This window comes from Grus americana, chromosome 1, assembly GCF_028858705.1.
Source record: "Grus americana isolate bGruAme1 chromosome 1, bGruAme1.mat, whole genome shotgun sequence".
In the NCBI taxonomy this organism is placed as follows: Eukaryota; Metazoa; Chordata; class Aves; order Gruiformes; family Gruidae; genus Grus; species Grus americana.
This window is the reverse complement of record NC_072852.1, coordinates 25,297,473-25,322,744: the sequence shown is the minus strand read 5'-3', so window position 1 is coordinate 25,322,744 and position 25,272 is coordinate 25,297,473. Positions and strand designations below refer to the sequence as shown.

At 37.2% G+C, this 25,272-nt stretch overlaps 1 protein-coding gene across 12 annotated transcripts in view; it reads right to left on the bottom strand.

Annotated features, from left to right (window-relative positions):
* CADPS2 (calcium dependent secretion activator 2) overlaps window positions 1-25,272 on the bottom strand; it is a 508,886-nt gene that overhangs the window by 380,168 nt on the left and 103,446 nt on the right. For all 12 annotated transcript variants that reach the window (XR_008574138.1, XR_008574139.1, XR_008574137.1 and 9 more), the window contains exon 3: window positions 20,351-20,683. Coding sequence is in view for 8 of the 12 variants with exons in the window: in XM_054803630.1 (XP_054659605.1) it covers window positions 20,351-20,683 (333 nt within the window). In the remaining 4 variants the exon portion in view is untranslated. The remainder of the gene's footprint in view (window positions 1-20,350; window positions 20,684-25,272) is intronic.

Here is a 25,272-nt window from a genome sequence, read left to right as displayed (position 1 = left end):
AGGTACCGCACTAAAGCCTGTGGCATTCATTTGCTTTTCTCTATGTACAAAGTCAGTCAGAAATCCTTTGCCCAAGAAATGAGACCAGTTTGAGTATGGATGAGTACTGACATGCTGCAAGTTATTGTTTTTTACATTCACAAGTGCTCAAAGTAACTGATAGTTCCTCCAAGTGACTGTTTTATTAATGTTCGGTTAGCTTCCCTGCAGCTTTCTAATTCACAGTAACATCAACGTGAAATTACATTTACCTGCCCATAGCAATATTGACAGTTCACATATCTTAGGACTTGCTCTTATTTCTGCAACACAAAATCCAAAGTCTTTTCATTCTGTGTGACAGTAATGGTCATTTTTTCTTTATAGCCACTTTTTGCCACACGTAAGCAAGTCTGGGCCCTGCTGAGCTGACAGGTTATTTGTGGATGCCCACGTGAGGTAACCTGCAGGGTCCTTGCCTGACTACTGTCTGACAGCCAAGGCAAAAACTGTCAACATACACCAAACGGAGTACAGGGCTTGGATTAAAAGTGTTGTGATTATATAATGCTAAAAAAAAAAAAGTATCTCTGGAAGCAACTAATGGCATCCAGCAGCAAGGCTGGAAGAGAAAGCGAAGGCCAGAGAAGTCCTAGTGCTCAATTTTGGTTGTCAATCAAGTAAGCAGCAAGCAGGGAGTAGGTGTAGCAGATGCAAATACTGGTGGTTTTCACACCGTTGTCCTTGCTACTCTTATCTCTGACTCTAAAAAAAAAAAAAAGAGTTTTACTTCAAACAGACCTGCCGCCTCTAAGACCCGCAGGATTTGTTCCCATTCTTATCTTTGCACAGGTGGAATTGCTGTAAAGGAACTGGAAGAGATTAAAGGTGTCTGCAGCATTAAGGAGCTGCCGTGCACTGAACAGAGTCTGTGGAGATTTCCGAAGTTTCCCAAGCTTGTGAACCAGGATTAGCAGCTACATATGTAAAATCATAGAATGGTTTGGGCTGGAAGGGACCTCAAAGATCATCTAGTTCCAACCCCCCTGCTGCGGGCAGGGACACCCTCCACTAGACCACACTGCCCAAAGCCCCATCCAACCTGGCCTTGAACACTTCCAGGGAGGGGGCATCCACAGTTTCTCTGGGCAACCTGTTCCAGTGCCTCACCACCCTCACAGTAAAGAATTTCTTTCTAACATCTCATCTAAATCGACCCTCCTTCAGCTTAAACCCATTACCCCTAGTCCTATCATTACACTCCCTGATAAACAGTCCCTCACCATCTTTCCTGTAGACCCAAAGTAGAAGGATCAACAACTTCCAAATCAGGCCGAAAACAGAGCGCCCAACTCCAGTCTACGACAGCAGACACTTTTGGACATGAATTCAACAGGACTTAACCTCTGAAGAACAAAATCACAACAGAAGTAAATTGCTTTCACTTCCTACAGGAGGGAAAAAACCAGATTTGATTAAAGGGCAGGATGTGTGAAGCTTTCTGAATGGCTTCCACTGGACCTTTTCATAAACCTTCTGCCTCCTGTTTCACAGGCAGAAAGACAGCTGTAAAAGGAAAGAAAACATAGTCACTCCTCTAGAGGAAGCTATGCTGTGTAGTTTCAATTTCAAAATCTTTTCTCTTCCTTGTGTATAGATTATATAGTGGATTAATTCAGATTCATAAAATGGATTAATAAAATGTTATTTTAAAGCTCTCTCATTTTCTCTGCACCCTGCAAAATCCTGATCATGTATCAGGCAAACGGCCGTGGTGACGGCTGACCCTGCCTGTGACAGTGAAATCCTGAGGATTTCCCACAGAACTCTGCCACAGGAAAACTTTAAAAACTCAGTTCCTAAATCTTCCTCTTCCCAACTCGCTCCCTTTCCCAGTCAATACACACCACCAACTAAAAATTGCTAGATATGGCAAATAAACTCAGAGATGTGTTTCAGAATATGTGCAACACAGAATCAAAATGATACAGAAGAGGAAGGATGTCAGAGAGAGAAAATCTGTTAATGGTTAAAATAAAGGGGGACGACAACGACACTCACCTATTTTTGACATTACTTCTCTTGTGGAATACCAGTGTACATATTTTCATGTAATTAACTCAGCAACCACTGAAAGAATTTCTACTTTCAATCGGTCTGCAGCAAGTAGACTTGTAAAAGCTTGCAGGTCCAAAGCCTGTATGAGGTGTTCTAACAACTTTTCACAATGCACCATCAGGCCTCACAGCCTTTTCTTATCGATTGTGCTTTAATAGGGCACAAGAAGATTGCCTGGCAGACAACTGCCCAAGCTGATTACTTGGTTTTACTGCAACACAGTGCCAGCAAAAAGCTGGCAGTTTGAATTAATTTGTTTTAATACCAGTTCTTACTGACTGCTATTATTTTTTTTTTCTCATTTTTTGGGGGGGAAGCAGAAGGTTTACAATAATATAAATATTGAAATTAGGATGGAGTGGGTATAGATGAACAGAGCAAGCAATTTGCATATCACTTTCTCTGTAGCCAATATTGTTAACAACAAATAATAATGCAGATAAAGAACAAGGCCAGTCAACAGTCAAATACTCTACAGTGGCTTCAGCTGGAGAAAACAATTAAATCCAATCAAATCAGTGTTTTCAAAAGCTGTGCCTGAGTACCTTCAATAACTTCATGAGAAATAATACCTCACTCGAAATTTTCTTACAAGCCCGATACAACCCCAGAAGCTCAAAAAATTCATGCACAATCTCAGATGGTGAGAGGTTTTGATCTCTGAAATATTTTTATAAAGTTCTGGACCTGCTTATGTGATTTCAATGTTGATTTGTATATATATGACTGCTTAAGGTTGCAGAAGATATCATTTATACTAACTGCTTGTACTCATTAATTATACTGATTATATACTGGTTTATAAAAAAATTATCATAAAAATATTAAACCCAAAACAAAATCTAAAGTCAAGATTACATTAATTCAATGTAATTAAAAAAAAGAAACTCAATGTTCTCTACAACAAAACTGAAAATTATAAAATTTTAAAATTTTTGACTTTTTTAAAAAAAATCAGCCATTGAAAGGACACTTGGGCAGTTTCCAAAAGAATCAAAGCTGAGACTTTGATATGGCATTTCCCTACATTCAAGCTTTGAAAACATATGAAGTACAGTTTTGAGAGTTTCAGCACCAGCTGAAAAGTTGTCTCTTGCAATTAGATTTCAGTTTATTCAGGGACTACCAATACCAAACCCCCCAGGAAAACCTTTAATGAGACTTGAAAATAAACAGGAAAAGAAGCACATACAGTATCCAGCCAATCACAATATATGTAACGGGAACAGTTAAAAATTGGTATGAAGTCCACTCCACTCAAAACTTAACATAAAGTACATTTCCACAGGTCAAACTTTCACTGTACTTAGCCAATGCTGTGAGTGGGAAGACATTTAGAGAAGTAAATCCACACCATGTATTAATGAGAAAATCTCTAGGAAGAAAGTTTCTTTTACACTGCGATGTGCAGATGTATAATGCAACTTTATTCAATGACCATGTCGCAACAATCATCTTTCATATTTGACTGCTATTAACCTTTCAGAGAAACCGTAACAAGTTAAATGCCTTTTATTAACAGCTAACTTGATTAAACTCGCCAGACAACCTTAGCCAAAATGATATGTGCCAAACGGCAAAGAATAATCCAATCTTTAAAAAGAGCTTCAAAGGATTCTTCAGATGCAACATATATCTTCTATTTAATATTATCTTACTGAAGAAAATTGAAAAATAAATTGAGAGTTCAAAATTTGTCCTAGCCCAAATTAAAATGTAGTCTTCAATATTTTATTGCATATTTTCATCTACTGACTCAAACTGGTATTTTCTGAATAGGACACTTGGAAAAGTAACACAAATGTCTTTGCACTATAAAGAAAGAGTTTTCTGTTTGTCTGTTTGGACTTGAACAGACCCAGCACTCATCATCTACATAGGCTGAGAAGAGAACAGAGCTTCCCAACGAGGATTTTCACTAATTTATATGCATGGTCTTTTCCATGACACACTGTCACATCATTGCTCTGTGACTGCCCAAATGAGATATTTTTTCCATTTTATTTTATCTCACTGAACTGAAATTAAAAATTGGTGTTCTGCTAACCTAAATTCCAAGATTTGAGAGATCTGTTTCTCTTCTTGGCCAAATCTTGACAGGTGGTTTGTAAATAAATAAAAATCAATAATGCACAGAAATCACCTTTTTGCCAAGGTATTTCAATTATAACATTTGAAGAAATTCTGCTAAGTCCTCATATATACAGAGGAAATCACTCTGTCACAATACTGAGTCTGCTACTAGTTTTTCCTCTGATTTAAGGCAAAGATAAAAGTTGAAGTTTTATTTGGTTCACAGAGGATGTTATTTATGCAATGAGGGGTTTTAGTGAAAAAGACACACTGACCTAGATACAAGTATTTTAATATTTATTAATGCACAGCAGTCTGTTTAGGCATCAAGGAGAGAAAAATCAGACAGTAAGTATTTAGACAGTTAATGATTTGTCTTTAGCTAGCATTTCTTGGATTGTATTTTCATGATAGCAGTTCTCTGTAAGTATTAGAGGTTCTTTGCATAGCCTTAGAATTATTATATTACTTGGACATCACTACCATCAGATTCTGAGAAGGAAAAACTCATTAAAAATGTTCAAAATTAATAAAACCCTGAATTTTATTCACTATATAAATGTTTTTTCATTTCATATCAGTGTTAATACACTGTCACAAGCTTGTCCATGTATTTTTTAACTATCCCTCTGGTTGTACATATCTAGTGGCCACCACGGGCAGTGAAATAGTATATATGAAACCCACTGCATGATTCTTGCTTGTTTGTTGTGAAAGAGTGGTTCATATTGCACAGCAGTTATTCTGACGCATGCTTAAAAGTAATATGGCTGCTGCTTTCATGAGCACTATCCTCATGTGCCTTGCACTAGGTAAACCATCAAGATTTAAATAATAAAACTAAAAGCAATTAAATTAGTTTATCTCTAACAGTAGGGCAGATCCTATTTTTACCTATATTGCATTTATAAATTGTTAAAAAAAAAGTTCAAGAAGAATCTATTTAAGTTCAATGCAAGCCAAGAGCCTTGGCTTTCCCAAGTAAACAATGGGTAGAGAGGCAATAAAGCCTGCATAAAACAGGACAGATTACTTGTTTTAAAGCTTAAAAGCATATATAGACAATTGAAAGAAACTGAGGCCAGCAAACTATTAGAACATTTAGTTTACAGAAGCCATTCCACTTCTATAAATCAGTGCTATAAGAATTTTAAAAAATAATTATAAATTGTGCTTCATTCTAAATTGCTTACTTTACAAATTACTGTTTTACATCTTTTTTTGGCATTTTGACTGATCTCATAAAATTATGCTATTCTTCAAACTACAAAATATGTAATTATATGTATGTATAATTCCTGTTTCATCCCCCAAATTTTAAAGGAAATACCTTCCTATTTTCTCTCTGGATTATACAATCATCTTGTGTACAACAGACATAAGAAACACCGTGTTAGATCAGACAAATAGTGCACACAGCCCAGAACTGTGGGTGTGACAGCGACAGCAGAGGAGGTTATTTAGATAAAATGCTGGAGCCTGCTTGTTGATCATTGTAGAGCCCGAGGAAGTGAGAGGAATGTTAGAGGGTACATCCAGGCCTAGTCCTATTAGCATCAATTCATGGACGTCTTCTCCAGGAACTTGTCCAAACCTTTTTGAACCTCCTGCTGCTGTCTGCCCTCATCACTCCTCATGACAAAATGTTCTGGAGGTTCTCCAAAAGCCAGATAAGGAAGCGTTGCATCCGTTTTAAATCTCCTACAAACTTCCTTGAGTGTCCCAGTTTCATTTGGTGAGTGAAGGTACACATTCACCTTGGCCATTGCTTTCATAACTTTGTAAAGCTCAATGATACTCCTCCCCATCAACCTTCTCATCTCCAGACTGAAGAGCTTCAGCCCTTTCAATCTCTCCTCAAAAGGCAGCTGTTCCATGACTTTCAAAGCTACCCTCCAGTCTTCACTGACCTCCCCTATATCCCCAAGATGGAGACACCAAAACTGCATACAATACTCAACGTGTGGGCACAAGAAGGTTATATACAGCAGGTAAATGATGCTACTGTTGCACACACAGGGAACCCAAAGTGTCTTCCTTGATCTGTAACTACCCATGCTCAGTTCAGCATCCTGTGGGCATAGGCTAATTTATTTCCTCTCTGATTTATGACCTTATGTTTAGCTACATTAAAACTTATCCGTCATGCTTTTGCCATGCTGTTTTGGGAGGTCCTTTGGGAGGTCCCTGCAACTAGAGCAACCTTAGAGTACCAAACCCAGTTTAGTATCATCTGTAAACTTGGAGATTTCCCTTACACTGCCTTCTACAGGATATTCATGAAGATGTTGAATAAAGATGCAACACTGCCCTGAAATAGATTGACTCAGACAGAAACCACACTTAAACTCTCTCGGAACCAATCAAAAGAAAAACAAAAGAAACCTTCCCTCCAAACCTCCTTCTAAAATATCAAGACTGCACTATAAAACCACTACCATCGGGCCTTGGATATTTAATACAGAACCAGCCATTCAGAAACAAGTGTCACGGGCTGATGACAAATCATCCCATTGGCTGTTTAAGAACAGCACTATTTATAAATCAACAAGTATTAACATTGAACTCCAGAAGCCACATTAGGATGATTAGAATCATGTTAGGATCCAGGTAAGTGGTTCAGTAGTGGACTATAGAAGAGGGAAAATGTTAGCACAGCTCAAAAGTGTCACCACAAGCAATGAAAATTTCTGCCTTTCGTTCTCCTGGCGTTTGTGACAATTGCACAGATCAATAGCCAGAACCCAGGTTGCCCTTCTTACTGGTCGAGACTGCAGTATCCGACCACCTCTGTTGGACAGGATGAAAACCCAAAGAAAGTATGTTGTGCTGAGAGAGAAGGAAGGAGAATAATGGCAGGCTCTTAGTATTTACAGATCTAATCACTCTAAATATTAAGAAGATAAATCAACAATGTGGATGCAAAGCATCATTCTTTTATTAACAGCAACAGAAAAATTAAGATCTGTAATATGTCATACTGTAAACATATTTTATCCAAATGTATCCTGTTTTTCACATCCAGATATTGGAGTTCAGGGATCCTGCCAAGACAAACTCTACACACTCATCACTGTGTCTTCCATAATGTAGAAGTCAAACTTCAGTTGTTGCTAACTATGCAAAATGCCTTGCACCTCAACTTTGCAAATACAAAATTATAAATATCCACACACAAAAGAGTTTAACTTTATTTATATTCCACTCAAGTCTTTGCCTTGGTATTTGTATGGGTGTTCTTCCTACAGCTAGGCAGTGAAAAAAGCTTCAAAGCTATGCATAGAGCCTATTGTACCATCCAAATAAAGTATCTTTTAAGTCAGAAACCCAGGGTCTCTAGGTAATCAATGCAGAGACAGAAAAGCCTCCAGAGAGTTATTAAAAGCACTTAAGCAGTTATCTACACACCTACCAGAAATACTGTGGAGGTCCCAACTGCACCGGTGAGTAAGATGATCAAAGAAATGGGTGTTCTTATTCTCCCTCTCACCTTCCCCCGGATCCTGCTGAAATAGATATTGGCTGTCTCCTTCAATACAAGTTGCTTTCAGGTTCTGGCTAGGGAATACCCTCCCACATCCACCCTAACCAAGAAGTGATGGGCCTTAAAAAAGCTATGACTCATGTTCTGATCCTCCTTAGAAAACCCCTTCTGCCCTCCTCTTCTCCCACCACCTGCACAGAGATTAGCATATCCAACAAAACCCAAAGATTAGCATGCAAACCTTGTTGGTATATGCATATTTATGTCCTATAATACTAAACGGGCTCACAGTGTTTTGTATTTTCCTAAAATTATCCTTGCTTCAGAAGGAAATCCCCTCTCCTTTTGCTTACCCTCCTCAGTCTCCAAAAATAGCATGCAGAATGTTTTCTTGACTTATTAATCACTGATTAGATTTTCCTTGGAGTGTTGAAACCAAAGGGAATATATGCAATTAGGGTAATAAATGTTAATGAGCATTGCATTAAGTAAGCAAAAATACCTTGAATGTCATGCCAATATTTCTCCCCAAATAATTATATGTGTCTGACTTAACTAGATAGAAAACTTAAAATTCAGGCTGACAACTCACAATTGAAGCACTGATTTATCATGGATTCTCAAAAAACTATATATGACGTTGCTTTAAAAATGCACCATGAAAAAACCCCACCCCAGACCAAAACATTCAGTTGCATATCAAAATTTCTTCTTTCAAATAGGCAAGAAGTTTCTATTTAGTTGAAAGTCTGCATTTATATTTAAATATATACAATATCTGAGCATTTTAAGAATAGTATTTTTTAAAAACAGCTAATAATTTCTTCAAGAAAAACTATTTAAGAAAATCACTGGATAGAAAGATATACTACTGAAGCTGTTTGTAAATATGATGGAGAGAAGCTAGATGACGACAGAATTGGAAGCCTATTTTCTCCCTTTCTGTTCAATTCTGTAGCATCACCTGGAGAATGTTCTGTATTGCTACCTTTTTCTAGAAGTCCATGCCATAGTCATGTGTACATACCTACCCATAAAAATCCCAAATAGTTGAGTAAGGACTAAAAAAAATAGATGCAATCTAGAGGTTAATGTATAAGAAGGCTGCAACTCAACCAGTTGGTTCTTAGCCCATAATCATGCTCAATTATCCTGCCAAAGGTGCAAAACTTTCTGCTTCTCCTTGAACTTCATGAAATTTCTGTTACCGTAATGTTCAAGATCACCCTTAACCAGTCAGCATGTCAGCTGTACCACCCTCCCCTTCAGTTTAGTGCTGTCCACAAATTTGCTGAGGACACATTTTGTCTCATCATCCAAGCTGTCAATAAAAATACTGAACAATACTAAACTCTGCGCTGTATTCCCAACTACAGACTGAGCTTTTAATCCACTGCCTACCATCCTTTCAGTATAGTGATCCAACCAATTTTCAAGCCTTCTAATAGACAACTTACCCAGACCATACCTCCTCCACTTACAAATGTGAATGGAGTGGATGATGATGTCAAAAGCCCTACTGAAGTCAAGGTACGTTACCATCCACTGCCCTGCTTATTCACACAGGCCTTTCATGAAAGCAAGCAGTCAGGTTGGTCAGGCATGATTTGCTCTTGGTATCCAAGTAAACAAACAGTGATTACGTTTACGCATGTGAAAATAGATTGCAAGAGGTTGTGCTCCACAGTCTTTCCAGAGACTAATATAATGCCTGTAATTCTCAAACTTTCTGTACCACAGGATGGTTTGTTCCTGAGCTCTTAATACGTTTTCTTAAGAAATGAGCCAACTCCTGGGCTCTTCTTTTCCCCACATTGCAGCAATTCTTTAAATAGGGAGTAAGTTCACAGCTTACCTTTTCAGCCTTCCTCCAATTCCTGAACCGCCAACTGCTGATTTCTGCAGCCCAGCTGCTCCCTGTGGTCACGTTCACCCCCAACTCTTCCCTGTTTGTGAGTAGCAGGTCAAATATAGCACTAATCCCAATTGTTCCTTTTGCATTTGTGTTCAGAAATTATCACCAACACACTCCAGAAACTTCCTCAATTTCTTGCACAATGCCATTTTACCCTCCCAGCAATGTGGTGGCAGGTGTCTGAAATCCACCATGAGATCAAGGAGATTTCTATTAATTGTTTGTAGATAGCCTCATCCTCTTGTTCAGGTGGTCAGTAACTGACCCTCACCACATCACTACCAATATTACTTTCCTTTCTGATATTGACCCAGAGACTGGACTTCTGGTTTGTTGCCCAAATACAGTAGACACTATGGTGTAGGCATTAGAGTAGACACATTTTTGAACACTCTCCTTTCTGAGAATGAAAGTTTATTGTCTCCCTTGTAGCCTTCTACCATATGTATCTTCTCCACATGCGTTACTTTCTCATTTAACCCTGAGATTAGCTCCCTACTTTCTAACAAACCTGGTTTAAAATCCTCCATGTTAGGTTAGCAATCTTGTCCACAAACATGTCCATGCTTTCTTGTCAGGTTCATTCTATCACTTCTTACTAGTTCTTCTCAAAACAAGGTGCCACAAAGGTCAAAGCCTCACTGATGACATCAATTATGCAAGTTGGATGTGTCACCCTGGGCCATCTTTGCTCTCAGAGTCTTACAGTCATCCTTGATCTCCTCAAAGTCATGTCACTGGTGCTCACACAGGCAAGCAGCAAGGGGCAGTAGCTGGAAGGCTAGATGGGCCTCCGCAATCTCTCTGCAACATCACAGATACATGCTAGAAGTAAAAAGGTATGGCCAGCCCATGGGTGCTTTTGTCCTGGACAGGGTGGAGTCACCAAACACTCACACTTGTTGCTTCCTCTTTGTGCTTTGGTCTCAATCCCATGACCTGAGGTGTCCAACATGCATTCTTCCCACAACAGGACTCACTTCTCCTCTGCTGCCGGGGTTCTGAACCAGTTTTCTAGATGAACTATTGCAGAGAAACAGGGAGCCATTCTCCTGCTGCTAGAAGTTATAAGCTTCCAGCTTCCCTGCTCCTGGAAACATGGGAACACGAAGAAACTACTAACATTAAACAGGTGGGAAAACACCAGTTACAGAAAGTCTGCTATCCATCTGTAAAACATAATACTTGCTCCGGTATGGCAAAACTGGAATACTGGTCAGACAAGTTTCCCTAAGGAGGGACAGGTGTTTCAGGCAAGATCCTGCTGCCTGCAGTCTCCAGTCTCATGAAGAAAGACATAGAATTGGGACAAGGCTGTGCAAGATTGATTGGAGCATGAGTTTACAGTGCTCCTAGGGATAAAACAAAGCTACTCCAGAAATTGTGTGTATCTTTGAAGGCTCTGTCAGGCATGGCTCAGTATTATATTCCCTCATTTAGGGGCAGTCCTGCTGTTCCCACATTAGAAAAGCTTGGCACTGCATGACCAGTTAGGAAAACAGTTTATTCAGAGGTGACAGAGGATTGACTCTTCCCTTACTTCATTTGCAAAGGGATATTTCTTTTGTTGTAGCCCCAGAGTGCTTACCATACAACTGCTCCTTTCAACAGCAGCTAGAAGTCAACATTTCTACTAAATAAGTAGCCTCAATTTTATTTCAGATTTTTCCTGTTTATAGCTAAAATGCCTGGAAGTCAAATTTATTTATCTGTTATCTCAAGAAACAGATTCCCATAGAGGACACACAGTACAGATGAATCGTATGTTTCTCTCCTCTTACTCTTGCTCTTCCCAGTAGGTTTTAAGCTTTTAGACTGAGGGTTGCAATTATTTTTTCTTTTCTCTACTCGTGTTACTGACCGAAAAAGGGTTATTTCAGTTGGCCTGGGAATTTTTCATGCTTGTAGCAAAAAAATAAAATGAAGATAATCTACCTACCTACAGAAGACCTACAGAGAGAGAAACAGGCATTTTCCTGTAAACATGTCTGAAGTTTGAAATGATGAACATCTAATCTCAAAGCATACAGCCTCAGCACTGACACCAGACTGAGTCTGGAGGATATGAACAACTATCTTTGAGTCTTGTAATATAAAATACAGGAATAAATGACAGGCCAAGGAGCATCTCCCTGCATGACGGCTCTTCTGTTGAGAATCAATCCTCTTTTAGGGTGGACGGGTGTCTGTGGTTGACATACTGGAAGGACAACAGCCTGGACATTAAGACAGCCTCAGCAGAGGAAACAGCTGGAAAGCTGACCTGAGAGCTCTCTCATCTCTAGGATGGCCACAAAAAACACCTTCCTAGTGGATAAAAATAATAGACACACAAATTATAGCTTATTCAAAGAGAGCTGCAGATGTCTTAGCCATTCTATATACACAATTACTCTTGTATAGGACAGTCTATCCTCTATTATGGCTGTGCTTTGATATTTCTGTTTAAAATATGTATCTATCATGTATAATAGCTGTCTTATTTCCAAATTTACCTGCATATTTCCCTTTTAAGTGATTGGGGCATGGGAACTCATATGAACCTTGTCCAGGCAGCCAGTTGCAAAGAAACTTCCTCTCAAGAAGGAAGAGCTAAGAGGGTTCTCCCTTAAAAATTTCAAAACTGGGGGGAAAAAAAGCAGCTAAGCTTCAGAGGAAGACATTCAGTACCAGTGAGTGAGAGGGATACAGAAACACAGGCTCATTCTTTTCCTGTGGCTTTTTCAGCTCCTTCCGCTGGCTTCACACTGGCTGCTGAAGACACCTCACAAGATGAAAAACCCAGCAGAGGAACAAACCTAAATAATCAAATTGATCCTTGGGATGGAAGTGACTGTTCCAAGCAAAACTGCTTTACTTTGAATTGATAAAGAGGGAATACAGAATACTACCATGTCTTAAGAAGAACCTGTTCTATAACAAATTTATGCTAAGGGTCATTAAGTTATTCGGCTTGCTCACAAGCATTCGTTCAAATGCACATATAAGCTAGGAATCAGACACATTAATAAACTTAATCATCAGTCTGGAAATGTGGCTGTAAAAATTATTTGTTTTGTATTTATTTACCTGAAGACACAGAATCTCTCCTTAAAAACAAATTATTTTTTAAAAAATTAATACTAAAGCCTTTGGGAGAAAAGATTTATTTCTATTGCTTAATACCAAACTAGAAGAACATTATCCTCAGCTGGTAATATTAAACATAATGAGTCAAATGCACTGGTGATGTTAATATAAGTGCAAGTTAAATGCTGGGTATATTTGGCTTTGAGTGTTGAGGCAGCTTAACTCCCTTGGATCTAGAACTCAAGAGAATGTCAAACCAGCATTAATTACTTCATGAAGACTGCAAAAGAATATTTGAGGGGAAGAAACACAGGGAAAGGTAAAAAATAGAAGCTTGAAAGGACCTACTTTTACAAAGCCAAAACCAACTTCCTTATTTTTTTATGCTACGATGCCCATTCTGCTGCTTTTTTCCTGCACTCATTGAATGTCAAAGGCAGTCTCAGAAAAAAACAAAACAAAACAGCTTGAAAGAAAAGATCTGCAACCCAAATCCCCATGCTGATGATTTCAGTCCTCAGAGGAGGCACAAGACAGAGCAGGAGAGATGGGTAATTCTCAGCTTCTCTCTGCTGATTCTCAGTCAAGCTTGGCTTACCTCTTGGGACAAGAAAGGTGATACACAAGAGAACAGGCCTAGAAGGATGCTAACTTAGAAAACACAAGTAAATCCACTAGTCTACGAATGCTGGTAGTCTCTCAGGGTACTGGAGACCATACATGTCCAACTCCTTCACATAGGTGGAAAACAAAACACAGCAAGAACAGAAGCCACATATGCACAGAGTTCTATGATGAAAAATCCACAAGTAAATTTTGTCTTAAAAGTGATTAAAAGTGAAAAACTATCCCTCGATGTTTTTTCTTAACATTTATAGTGAACAAATAAACCTTCGAGTATTTTCATGGTTTTCAGATGTCCCGCTCAAGTTTTCCTTTTAAATGTAATGTCAAAGCCATTTTTTCTCACCAAATAGCTGAATGTAAGAAGGATACTGCAATACCTCAAGTACTGAAAATGCATTACTGTTTTCTCAGTATCCCTTCAACTAAAAAAAATACTTCAAAGTACTTCTCCATTATGTAACTTGCAAGGCTTTTAAATGTTGTTCAGAGTCAGACATTTAAACATGCTAAAAAAGTAACTTGCTTCTCTGAGGATGCTTTAATACCCTTTCCATTTCTGTCTTCTATCATTACAGTAAATGAGATCAAATCAACACCCTTTAGGGCATTCAGAGACTTTTTTCCAAAGTAAACTCTGCTATTCTAGAAAAAACACTTGTTTACAGGAGCTAAAACTTTTTTTTTTCCTTTTGAAGTATCTTCAGTGTGTGTTAACAGAATTGAATCACTTGGGAGTTCCAAGACTTTTTCACCGGAACTCACATTATTAAGCTGAAACTCCAAACTCGCCTGACATACACTGTTCAGCTTAGCTCTGGATTTCTCATAGTTCCATTACAGAAGTAGTCTTAGGAGGAATATTTGACGTTGCAGCACTATTTTCCAAAGCACTGAAACTTCTGTCTTGAGCAAGACCTCTCTAGATTTCTTGAACGGAGGTAAAAGACAAATGAAGCAGCTCAGCAAAACAACATTTAAAAAAGATAACTGTTGAAATAACTTCACATTAAATTCCTCTGTGCATGTAATCAAGAGTGACATCTCATGAAGAAGAGACATCTAAAATTCTGTGAGAAATTACAATTTACTTCTCCATTGAAATATTTGGTTTGAATTATTCTGCTCTCGCTGACGAACAGACAGTGGCAGATCTTTTTTTTCCCCTTGAAGAATGGAAAAATCGATCAGAAAGCAGATTTTTTTGTGAGGAGGAAGGCACGGGAGAAGATATATTCTTGTATTTACAGGTACTAGAAACCAATAGAGTTGATGTGTGAACAAGCCTGAAGTGTGAACATTTGAACGTTTCTCTTATCAAAGGCATGAAACACTTTCCAGGTTGACAGACACATATAACAATTTTAAAGCACTGACCTGTTCTGTAAGGAAGCATATTGTTACTGCATCATGATTCTGTGCAAAAACTTTCTAGACTCACATTGATCATATAAAAATGCGCCCAACACTTGAATACTAACTATAACTCTGTAGCCTCCCACAGTCTCACAAAATTATTGCTTTTCTGCTCCTAGAAGATCACCCATACCACTGCAGTCTTTTCTGCCCACCAAGAGCCTGGACAGCTTCTCCCCACACTCCTATCCTGCCTGCTGTCTGCTCTGCAGTTGCTACAAAAGTGCCTTTTATCTAGAGAGAAAATAAATCCTGCACCCCACCGGGGGCCTGAACTGGCTACCCAGCGTAACATCTTAGTAGAGTTAAGACCTGAAGGTAGCAGATCTCCTGTATAAAGCAGGTGATCAGCATGAGGGGTTGTGTGGTTTTGGGTTTTTTTGTTTTGTTTTTATTTTTTTAATAGGGGAGTAGGAATATCTTAGGCTGGGTAAAAACACATTTTCAGCGCAGAGGGATGTTTAAGACATCAGTGGATGTCTTATCTAACACCTGATGCTACTATGAAAATACAGCAATGGACCTTGCCAACATTTTTCAGAGGTTACTTTGTTGTATCAGGTATAATTTATCACGAAATAACTAATGACAGTCATTGGTGACCATCAGAAAGATACTGGCTTAGCTGAAGCCCTGGTGACATTGTAACATCTCATGAAGCCAGTATCTTTTCTTTTGACTAAAAAGACTCAGATATAGAACACATACTGTTATGCAATATGTATAATATACAGCCTAAATCAATTTTTCCTGTGCCTTGTCTCAACTTAACAAATTAATTAATCTGTTCAAGTTTTGGTCTATATACTAAAGGGAATCTTAACACTTGTTTAATTACTTCAAGAAGACTATCAATCAACTCTACACTGAAACGTTATGTACAAAGATATCATTATTCTTTGGTTTATAAAGTTTATTTTGTCCCTATAACTTATACAGGGTATGAAAGTTTCTAAGAAAAATATCCAAAGTATAGGAATCTCTGTGATCCATGACATAACTGCACTATTTTTCATTATTTTACTGAGGAAAGGATCAGAACTACAAACATTCAAAAGTCATGAAGGCCTTGTTGCAAATTAAATTGCCCTTAATTTGACTCAATTCCAAAACTGCATAATTAACTGGACTTCAGTGAAGTGCTGGGTGAAACAGCCCAATCGTATTGAGCACCATAAGCAGACTTCTGTTCAGGAGAAATTCTTGACAGAAAATATTCTCATAATTAAAAATAAAAAAAAATTATTACGGAAGACACAATATAGTCCATCATTCTCAATATTAGACACTTATACAAAGAGTTACATTTTGAAAAAGCTAAAGATAATAAAGGATGCGAACCAGACATAATAGAAGGCTTTTAAACAGAAAATTATATCTTGCAGCGAAGTACCATCTAAAGCTATTTCCAGAAGAATTAGTTTGCGGTTGATTCCCAAAAAGTTGACAATAGAAGACTTAGGAAATAATTCTTCTGAACTGTTACACTAATCTCAAAATTATTTTTTACCTGTCAGAAAAGAGAATGTGACTTGCAAGAATTCTTTCATTATGAAAATCAGTGTTGTTCTCTCCTTCCTGCACCCAAGACAAGGGGTTTAGATCAGCCAAAAAAGTCAACTTTATAAAGGTACTTCCAAAATAAACTCTGAATGGAGTGATGATTTACCCAATACAGAAATTCTGGTAGCGATGAAGTGGTGTAATAATAGTGCATGACCACACATCAGTTTGACTTTGACTTTCAGTTCGACTTTCTGCATCAAAGTTATCCTCTACATCAGTGAATAATTAAAAAAAAAAAGAAAAAAGACTATAACATGTTTGATCTCTATAAATCAAAGAAATCATAACACCACACTGTGGCCAGGCATCTCAAAAGCAAGTCAAGGAGCTCATTAAGTCCCAGCTAACTGGCAATCATTTCTTTATCATAAAACACAGCTCGAGGCAACACAATGTAAATAAAAATCAGGTGAAAGTGTTAGCACTTACCAAATTGAGTCTTTTACTCACAAAGAGATATAGGTGGCCTTGCTCTAAGCTGTAAAGTTGAAAACCAGATCACAGAAGAAGTCTCCAACATCCTAATATGAATGTCCTGTCAATGTTCACTACCTAAGGACAAGCTTAGGCATTTAGTATGTTAAAAGATTGAGACAAAAAGTTGTTCTTCAAAGTAAAACGCATAAAATTCTCATAGCTATGTGGACTGTGTATGACAATGTCAGAGAGCTGGCCTATTAATATTCACTTTATTTTTTATTAAGTTCTCATTCTGATTGAATGAACACTGTTTCTCACTGCTATCACACAAAGGATGGAGATTGGCAACCTGCGTGGACCTGCAGTAACCCCCACACTATCAAAATTATCTGATCAGCTGCTGCAAGATACCCAAGGGTTTAAGAGTTGAAGGGAACGCTCCATTTAGAACAGGCTGGGGAGCAACAGCTGCTGAAAACCAATAAAAAGTTTCTAAATGCAGTGAAAGTCACAAGGAGGAGGCTGGCAGACAATACCTCCTACTGTTACAAATAGTATCCTTGTCTGCTTAGTAGCCCTGTAGGTGCAGGATAATTTACTCTTATCATCGACATTGTAAGACATTTTTCTGTTTCCTGTTTCCAAAAGGCTGGAAGGAACAAAAAATGGGGGGAAAGAAAAAGACAGAGTTTTCTGCACAAATTATAACTGTACAGATTTGCTGTTAAGGGCAGCTGTTTCTCAGAGCTGCAAAATACACAGAATTTCATCTGATTCTCTGCTAGAAGCACAGGCTATAAGCCAACTCATCAAAACCTCTATCAAAAATACAATTTTAACATCTGTTTGGACTTTCACTTATCTCTCTGCTCCCAGACACTATTGATTATCATTATCTGCAAGTCTCTAGTATTCTAAACAGCAACGGCAAAGGGAAATGAAAGTGAGCATTTTCATACAAAGACAGATAGAGGCTTCTAGGGCAGAATTAGAACTGCTAGTGCTGACTGAAATCCAAGTCTAACTTCATCTCATCTTCTATAAACACACTGTCAATAGAAAGGAATAAGGTACAGCCTAAACTAAAATATTTATTAAAACTGTAATGAGAAGTAAGGGATTTTGCCAAAGGAGAAAAGGCATTACATTATCAGAGACTGGTTGCTGTCTTTAATATACTTCCTGAGAAGTGTATGACTGTTGTCTTTTTCTTTGCAACAGACTTCTCCTCATACTTTTGGTGTATTACGTGCTTGACTGAACCACAGGAACAGGATATAAAATGTATGGATGGTAGCAACTCTGTTGGAGTACATAATGAAAGTTTTTGCTTTAGCAAAGTAATCTCATTGTTGCCTTGAAAACTAAACTTCAAAAAGCTAGAACCTCAAACAAGAAGGGTATAGGCTTGAAGCCTTTCCCTCTCCATTCTTCCCAGCTTGAAATACGTAGTTGCTCCTATATCTGCTCCCAAAGAGGTGAGTCTCCCTTTCTTCCTGTCCTCCAGTATTTACATGAATCCAGGGTAAACAATGTGTACTCTGGAGACCTGCACAAGAGATTTTACAGCCTTCAGTGCTCAAAACCAGGAAGAGCAAGATAAGAGTCTTCTCTCAAGCCCATTGTGTCATCTTAGCACACATCAGGATGATCAATCAGTCTTTCTGCCTTCCTACCTACCACAAGATTATTTCCTCTTTAATTTGCAATTCAAAAACCAGAAAAGAAAATCCTCCCATACTCAAAATTCTACCGTGGTAGAAGACAAAAATGAGTCACTGCGATGTTTCAGTCTCTCCATAGGTTATGAACTAAGTACAGACAGAAAATTGTTGATATTTGATAACCAGTTTTGTTCCATGAACATTCCTACAACTAAGAGCCAAAATAAAGAAGCCTTCAAATATACAAGAACCTAGTGGACTGTATCATCAGAAACTCTTCTAGACTAAGGGAATGGTTTTTTTGTTTGGTTAATTGTTCAAAGCTCTACAGTCACGTTTGTTTGCGATCCTCTAGCACAATGCAGACTAACAGCAGATTTTGACCGTTCACAGTGACGCATAAAGTAAGATTTTGCAATCATCAGACACCAGAGGAGGGACGAATCCATACAAAGTTTCTGCTATAAGTAACAGGTTATCTATTTTTGGGGAAAAAATAGTTATTTTTTCATGTTTTCAGCTATTGGAACAGGTTGCCCACAGAGTTTGTGCAGTCTATCTCCATTCTTGGAATTTTAAGACCTGACTGGTTAAGCCCTCCGTAACTTGGTCTGTCCTCACAGCTGACCCTGCTTTGAGCCGCAGGTTGGACTGAATGACCTCCCTAGGTCTTTTCCAAACTGAATTACCCTATGCCTCTATGTTCTAGTGTATAAAAAACCCTCAAATCCCCCAAGATTTCAGTGCTTCTACATCTCATTACGAACCTGTGTGTCCCAGAGGTTAGCTTCATGATATACATCTATGTGAATTAAGAGGCAAAAGAAAAAAGATGGGGCAAACAGGAAAAAAGAAGGAATATTTTCTCTCTTTGCGTTAAAAACACTGCTCATTCAGAAGTCTCTTTCCACCCTGTTGGTGAACAGCACACAGTGAAAACAGAAGTCCTCATAATTTGATGCAGAATAAAATATTACACTTTCTCATTATGAAAGTTGGATCTACGACCCTGAGAAGCATTGAACACCACAGATGTTTCAGTCATAGAATAGTTACATGATTTCATGCCACACTACTCCATAAATGAAGTAGGCAACAAAGTCCAAGATTCCTCTTGTTCCCGTATTAAGATGGCCCATAACTACAAGCCAACCTTCAGCATAATAAATGAAAAAACAGCTTAGCTGTAGTCTGGTGTACTATTTCATAGACAGTGTAAAAAGCTGTGTGAGCTCAGTTTAAATGCTACATCCACACTGGTCAGTTGCAAGACTTTCAAAAATACCTTGCTTTTTTTCTGGTTTTTCCTCCCTAAGGAATTGCTAATTTATAGTTGCATCCCTATGAAGACTGGCCAGATAAAATATTTTTACATACCATTTACACTACTGATTAGCGACAGATTATACATATAAATCCAAATACAATTGCTGATTAGACTGTTTGTCTTGGCCTCAGCTATTTATGGGCAACATCACTTCTCTCCAACAAAACAACAAAGTAAAAATGTGCAAATTAACTTTTTAGATGGTGTTTGAAGTGAAGCACATTGAGTTCTAACATAGCAAACTTCTAGACACTGTATGGCCAAGAGCATCCTGAATTCAATCATCTGTCACCTACCTATTTATGGCAGCAAATTTCTTTTAAAGATGTACACACATACACACAAATGTATGTACAAACATACATACGTAATTTATATGAGGGTATGCAGGTATACAGATCATAGAACATTCTGCAGAATCACCCAAATCACTGGAGCTGTGACACTGTAAAAGGTCTCAGGAGATCCCTGTAGCATAAGTACCATACACTCTGGCATACCCTTTCTCCAAGTGCTCTCCAGTGACCAAATGATGCAAAGATTCCTTCCTGAGGGGTCTCATCTCCTCAGACTGTGTAGACCTACTTAAAACTGAAGGCTTCTGAACACAGGGAGGAAGCACTTGACCTGTTGGTGGAGGGGAGATATTTTGAACACAACACAACACAACACAACCGAGTGACAGCAATACTTACTTGGCAGGCATTATAAATCAACTGATGTTCCAATTTTTTGATCCCTAGAATCTGCTGAAACATTTCATAAAGCTGTTCCTTGCTCAGAATCAGCTCTGATACAGCACTTAAGGCCATTCTATTCGGCTGTTTGCAAAAGTCCTCTTCTCCCCTGTATATGGCATCGTATTTGGCTAGCCAAGAACTTAACACTGTCTCTTTGCTTAATCCATCGATTTCTGGCAAACTTCGGACTCTCTTTTCTATGTTTTTCTTAAAAACATCTCTAAAGTCATTTGCAGAACATCCTCCACTGTGGACCATTCTTGCAACCCGGTCACTCTTGAGAAATACCTTTGAAAAGAAAAGAAGAGAAAAAAAAGAAACACAAAAAGTTAGGCATGGACACAAACATGAAAAAATCCCTTATAAAGTGATTACAACCTAATATTTTGCTTCTGTGTAAGATGGCTTTATAAGGAACAGTTATACAGGTCAAGTTTGCTCTATTTTTCATAAAGAAACAAGTGACCATGTTGAAAAAGTAAGTTTCTGCATTGAACAAGTACTTAAATTAAGAAGCTTTTAAAGCATTTATGCATAAATTTACAATAGGTAAGCTAGAACGAAGTTTGACCTAACAGCAGCCAACTTAAAACTTACCTACAAGATTTAATTAATCTTTCCTCCATTAAAGCCACAGAAGTCTAAAGTTACTTGCAAGTAACTCATGGATAAGCTACACTGTCTCAAAACTCAGGACTATAAGTTAAAATACGATCTTTAAACCAGCCAAGAATCTCATGGAAGATGAGACAGAAATCCAGGGGAAAAAAAGTACTAGAAAAATACTACAATCAATAGTAACAGTAGAGAGAAGAAAGACTCAAAGACACAGAACTGGTTGTACTACTGTAGATACGATACTGGAGACACAATACAGGATTCTGTGTACAAAACCTAAACCCACCCAATGGAAAACAGTCCAAGAAAAACACATTCTAAAAGTTCTGGTGCTCCTTGATACATGTTTCCCTGTAGCATATTTTAAAATGCAGTTAGTTACAAAATATCATAATTGATATTGGACAGAAGGCTGCAGATTAAGCCTAAATGTACTTGCCCAAACAGATTATTCAAAAAAATCATCAGCAATATCTGCTAATCACATTTTATGCTCAAACTGTACCATGGTGGATTTCCTTTTTTGGAAACGTAAGTATCTAAGGTTAAATTCTTATTCATAAAAGGACCTGACATGGTTACCGTCAATTAATACTGATATTAATTTCCTCAAAATGCTACACAAATATTGAATTTCATTTCAAAACAAAGAATAATAAAAAATTCCACTCAGCAATAAAACTTATCAACACAAACAGGTACAAGGATATTAAGCCTTTCTTTGTTCTAACAGCCTGTAATTACAATCGATTCATTCCTCCAACAGCTTCACTGGAAAGCAAATAGAAAAAAAAAATTAAAAAATATGACTTCAGACTAACTTCAGCTACTTTATGTTGTTCATAAACAGCATTAAATCTTCCATCACATTAGTTTGCATATCCTATGACAGAAAGCAGATGCAGAAGAAAGAATGAAATTAAGAATATTTATAGGCTCTACCCCCAAAAAATCTTATGTTTATCCAAGATTACACAACCCTATGTATTGCTAATATAACTGGATCAATCTAACAAAAATAAAAATCTGCAAAACACACACTGTAAGGTCATCAGAACATCATTCACCTTTCATTATCTTCTTTCAGTCATATTATTCAAAACCATTAATCCAGAATGCAGGGGCTGAAAAGCTGCTACCACTTCCCTTGACTTATGAACCAGACTAATTCAAAACTTATTTCTGATTTTGAAGTGGCTTTTCTAGGTGACTGCAGGAAAAATCTGTTCCATTTTTTCAATACTTACCCATGGAAGGGGAGTACTATTGTAACACTTGGTGCCTGTAACGTTGACCAAATGATGACATATTCACGTTGGGCAAAACAACAGATATGTGAAAAACAAAATACAATTTGCCTGCATCCCTGACCTTAAAATGTTCACTTCTGAAGTGTTTTGGGTCACAAACTGTATTTTTATTAAATATTCAAAAATTATTCCAAGATAATTCTTTCGCAAAAGGAAGTAACTCAACATATAAACCCAAAGTGTGAATAACAGACTATAAAAAGTACATGGCTGGTTCTGAAAAGGATTCCATTGGACCTAAAGCTCTTATTCTACTACTTCTTTTTGAATGGCAATTTACCAAAATTTCTCCTGAAGGAAAAAAATGTATCATCATCTTTAAAATGAACTACTTGTATTTGAGATCATTAAAAAATAGTAATAATATCTGAAAAGAAAGACTCCATTTTTAAGACTTTGTTTGCAACAGAAAACCATACGAGAATGGAAATTCATCTAGGAGTCTACCATATGTGCCTCAAATTTGACACAGTAAGATGCATTAAAAAGCTATTAAATGTCTCGTTATTCCTGTTCCTGAAAGACATATGGTACACTTCATGTTAAATGCAAAATCCTTTGCTTCAGTTATACTTCTTGAGATTTGTCTCCTCAGTGTCAAAGCTTTTCTGAGCTGTTTTATGCTGCATTTTTAATAAATTCTAAACAGATGCTTATGGAAATTACTACTATATGGAGAATAATATCCCATCAGTTTCATGCCAGTGGAGTTATTGTTTCCACCACTGTTCCAGAAAGCCAGTTTGGCTGAGTATCTGTGGGTTCAGAGTCTAGGCTAGGACTGCAAACTGGAATACATACAAGCTTTACAACACTGGTGGTACTTTCTTGGCAGCATTCATTTTTACAATGAAATATATAAGCTTTTATAGTAGTCTTAATGTAGTCCGCCACTTTTTCTTTAATGTGGATTATACGTGCAGACCAATTATCCCCATTAGGGAAAACATTTGTGTTGATATCTATCTTTAAAGCAAAATACTAATTACATACATTCACTAAATTGTCGGCTCTTCTTCCCTTTAATCCTGCATTTGGATTGTCTGATCATTAGACTCAGTTCTAATTAAATAATCATTCAAAAACCTCCAGTGTTAAAATGTTATCTCAAGTCTCTCAACATAAGGAGAGAACTGGAGAGAAAAAATATTAAAGGTTTGAGTGTAAAATATAAAATACCACAAGAAGTTACTGTGGGGACAAATAAATCTATTTCTACAGGGAACTAGATTTGGCAGATCAGCCATGATCATTTGGAAATCCTTGTTTTATTTAGAAATAATTTGACAGGAGTCAAAGTTTTTAATGAAGTAATTCATGTTTCTACCATCATTTTCTGGACTTACTCAAAGAAATCCTGGGTGACGCTCTTTGTCAGTTGGCACTTATTGTTTTACTATCATTATTGGTTCCTTTAATCTAAGTCAACATTCACTTCATGTTACCCACTGCTAACAAACTATCAAAAACCAAATCGAAAAACTCTATTAACATATACAATGCGTTCAGGAAAAAACAGATAGTTAAAAGGCAGGTTTTGATGGGCCCAATATATCTACCTTGAGGAATTTTTTCAATTCACATTATTTAGGGCCCTTCTAAGTACTCTGAGACACACCCGCAGTCTTTGATGGACAAAATTCTCCTCATATCATAACTATTCAAAGACAATCACGTAAAGATTTTTAAAAAAATAAATTAAAAATCCTCAATTTCTTCTTCCCTTATAATTACAGTAACAATTATCACTTGCATCTATCTACTGAAGTAGGGTTTAACTCACTTTTTTCCAATCATTATACATATGCAATTTCATCTGTTGCAAATGCTAGTAAGAAGTTTAATTCAAAATGGTCTTTAGCACTAGATAGTTACATTAAAAGTATATTTCTGTTTAGAGATGAAAAGAATCATTATTTAGCAGTGCCTACAACTTGAGAAAATATTTGAAATATTAAACAAAGAACTGTTTTTACATCTTCTATTGCATACCCCTTGAATTATATTTCTATTTATTGAACATCATACCAAATTTAACTAATTATATATGCAGGCAACGCAAACATGAAAAATATTATTCTCTACTGTAAAGCTTAGAAAAAAGTATAAGCAATAGGCAAAAGAGTTTGCATAAGCTCAACCGTAGAGAACTTCTGCCTTTTCTTTGTAAACGGATTAACTATGAGGTCCATTCGGCCATGCATTACAAACTTTTATATGTGTTTTCTTTCATTTGAAAGACACATAGTAATGGACTTCTCTATTAAGGTCACCTTTTTAATCAGTTTGGAAGAAAAAACCCCAACACAATAGTTATAAATATCTATAATGTTTCTACCAGTTTGTATAAGTGGTGTTACCAATAAAAACTAACATCTTGTAATTCTACACATACCAGTAAAACATGACCTTTCAGCTACTTGTCTATCAGTTCTAGCAGAGCCTGACTCAACTCTAGACACAGCACCAACTGGTAACACATTAAGCTTGCACTGACCAAATTATTTTACAAGCTCTTTTATTCTCTGGCAGAAAACTTTGTAAAAGGGATTGATAAGGAGAATATTTATGATCTAAGCCCCTCCCTTTTAAACAAAGGATTGCAAAAACAAGCAAACAAAAAAAGGGTGCTCTAAACACTACATTACCTCAAAAGGGAAATACATATATTCATTAGGATTTTTAACCAAAATCTTACTTCCATACTAACATTCTCTTCCAAAGGAAAACACAGACAGTAACTCCCCATATTTTTAATTGCAAAAATGTTGTGTCTATGATACAAACCTCTTGCAGAATACCACTCACATCTGTGGTATATCCAGTGCTATAAAATAAAACCCCTTGTTTTTTTCGGTAATAAGTTATAATGGAATGCTTTTTTCAACATAAAATTGCCTTCTTATTAACCACGTGAAAACTGAAATTTTAGTTTTGGGGAATATAAGT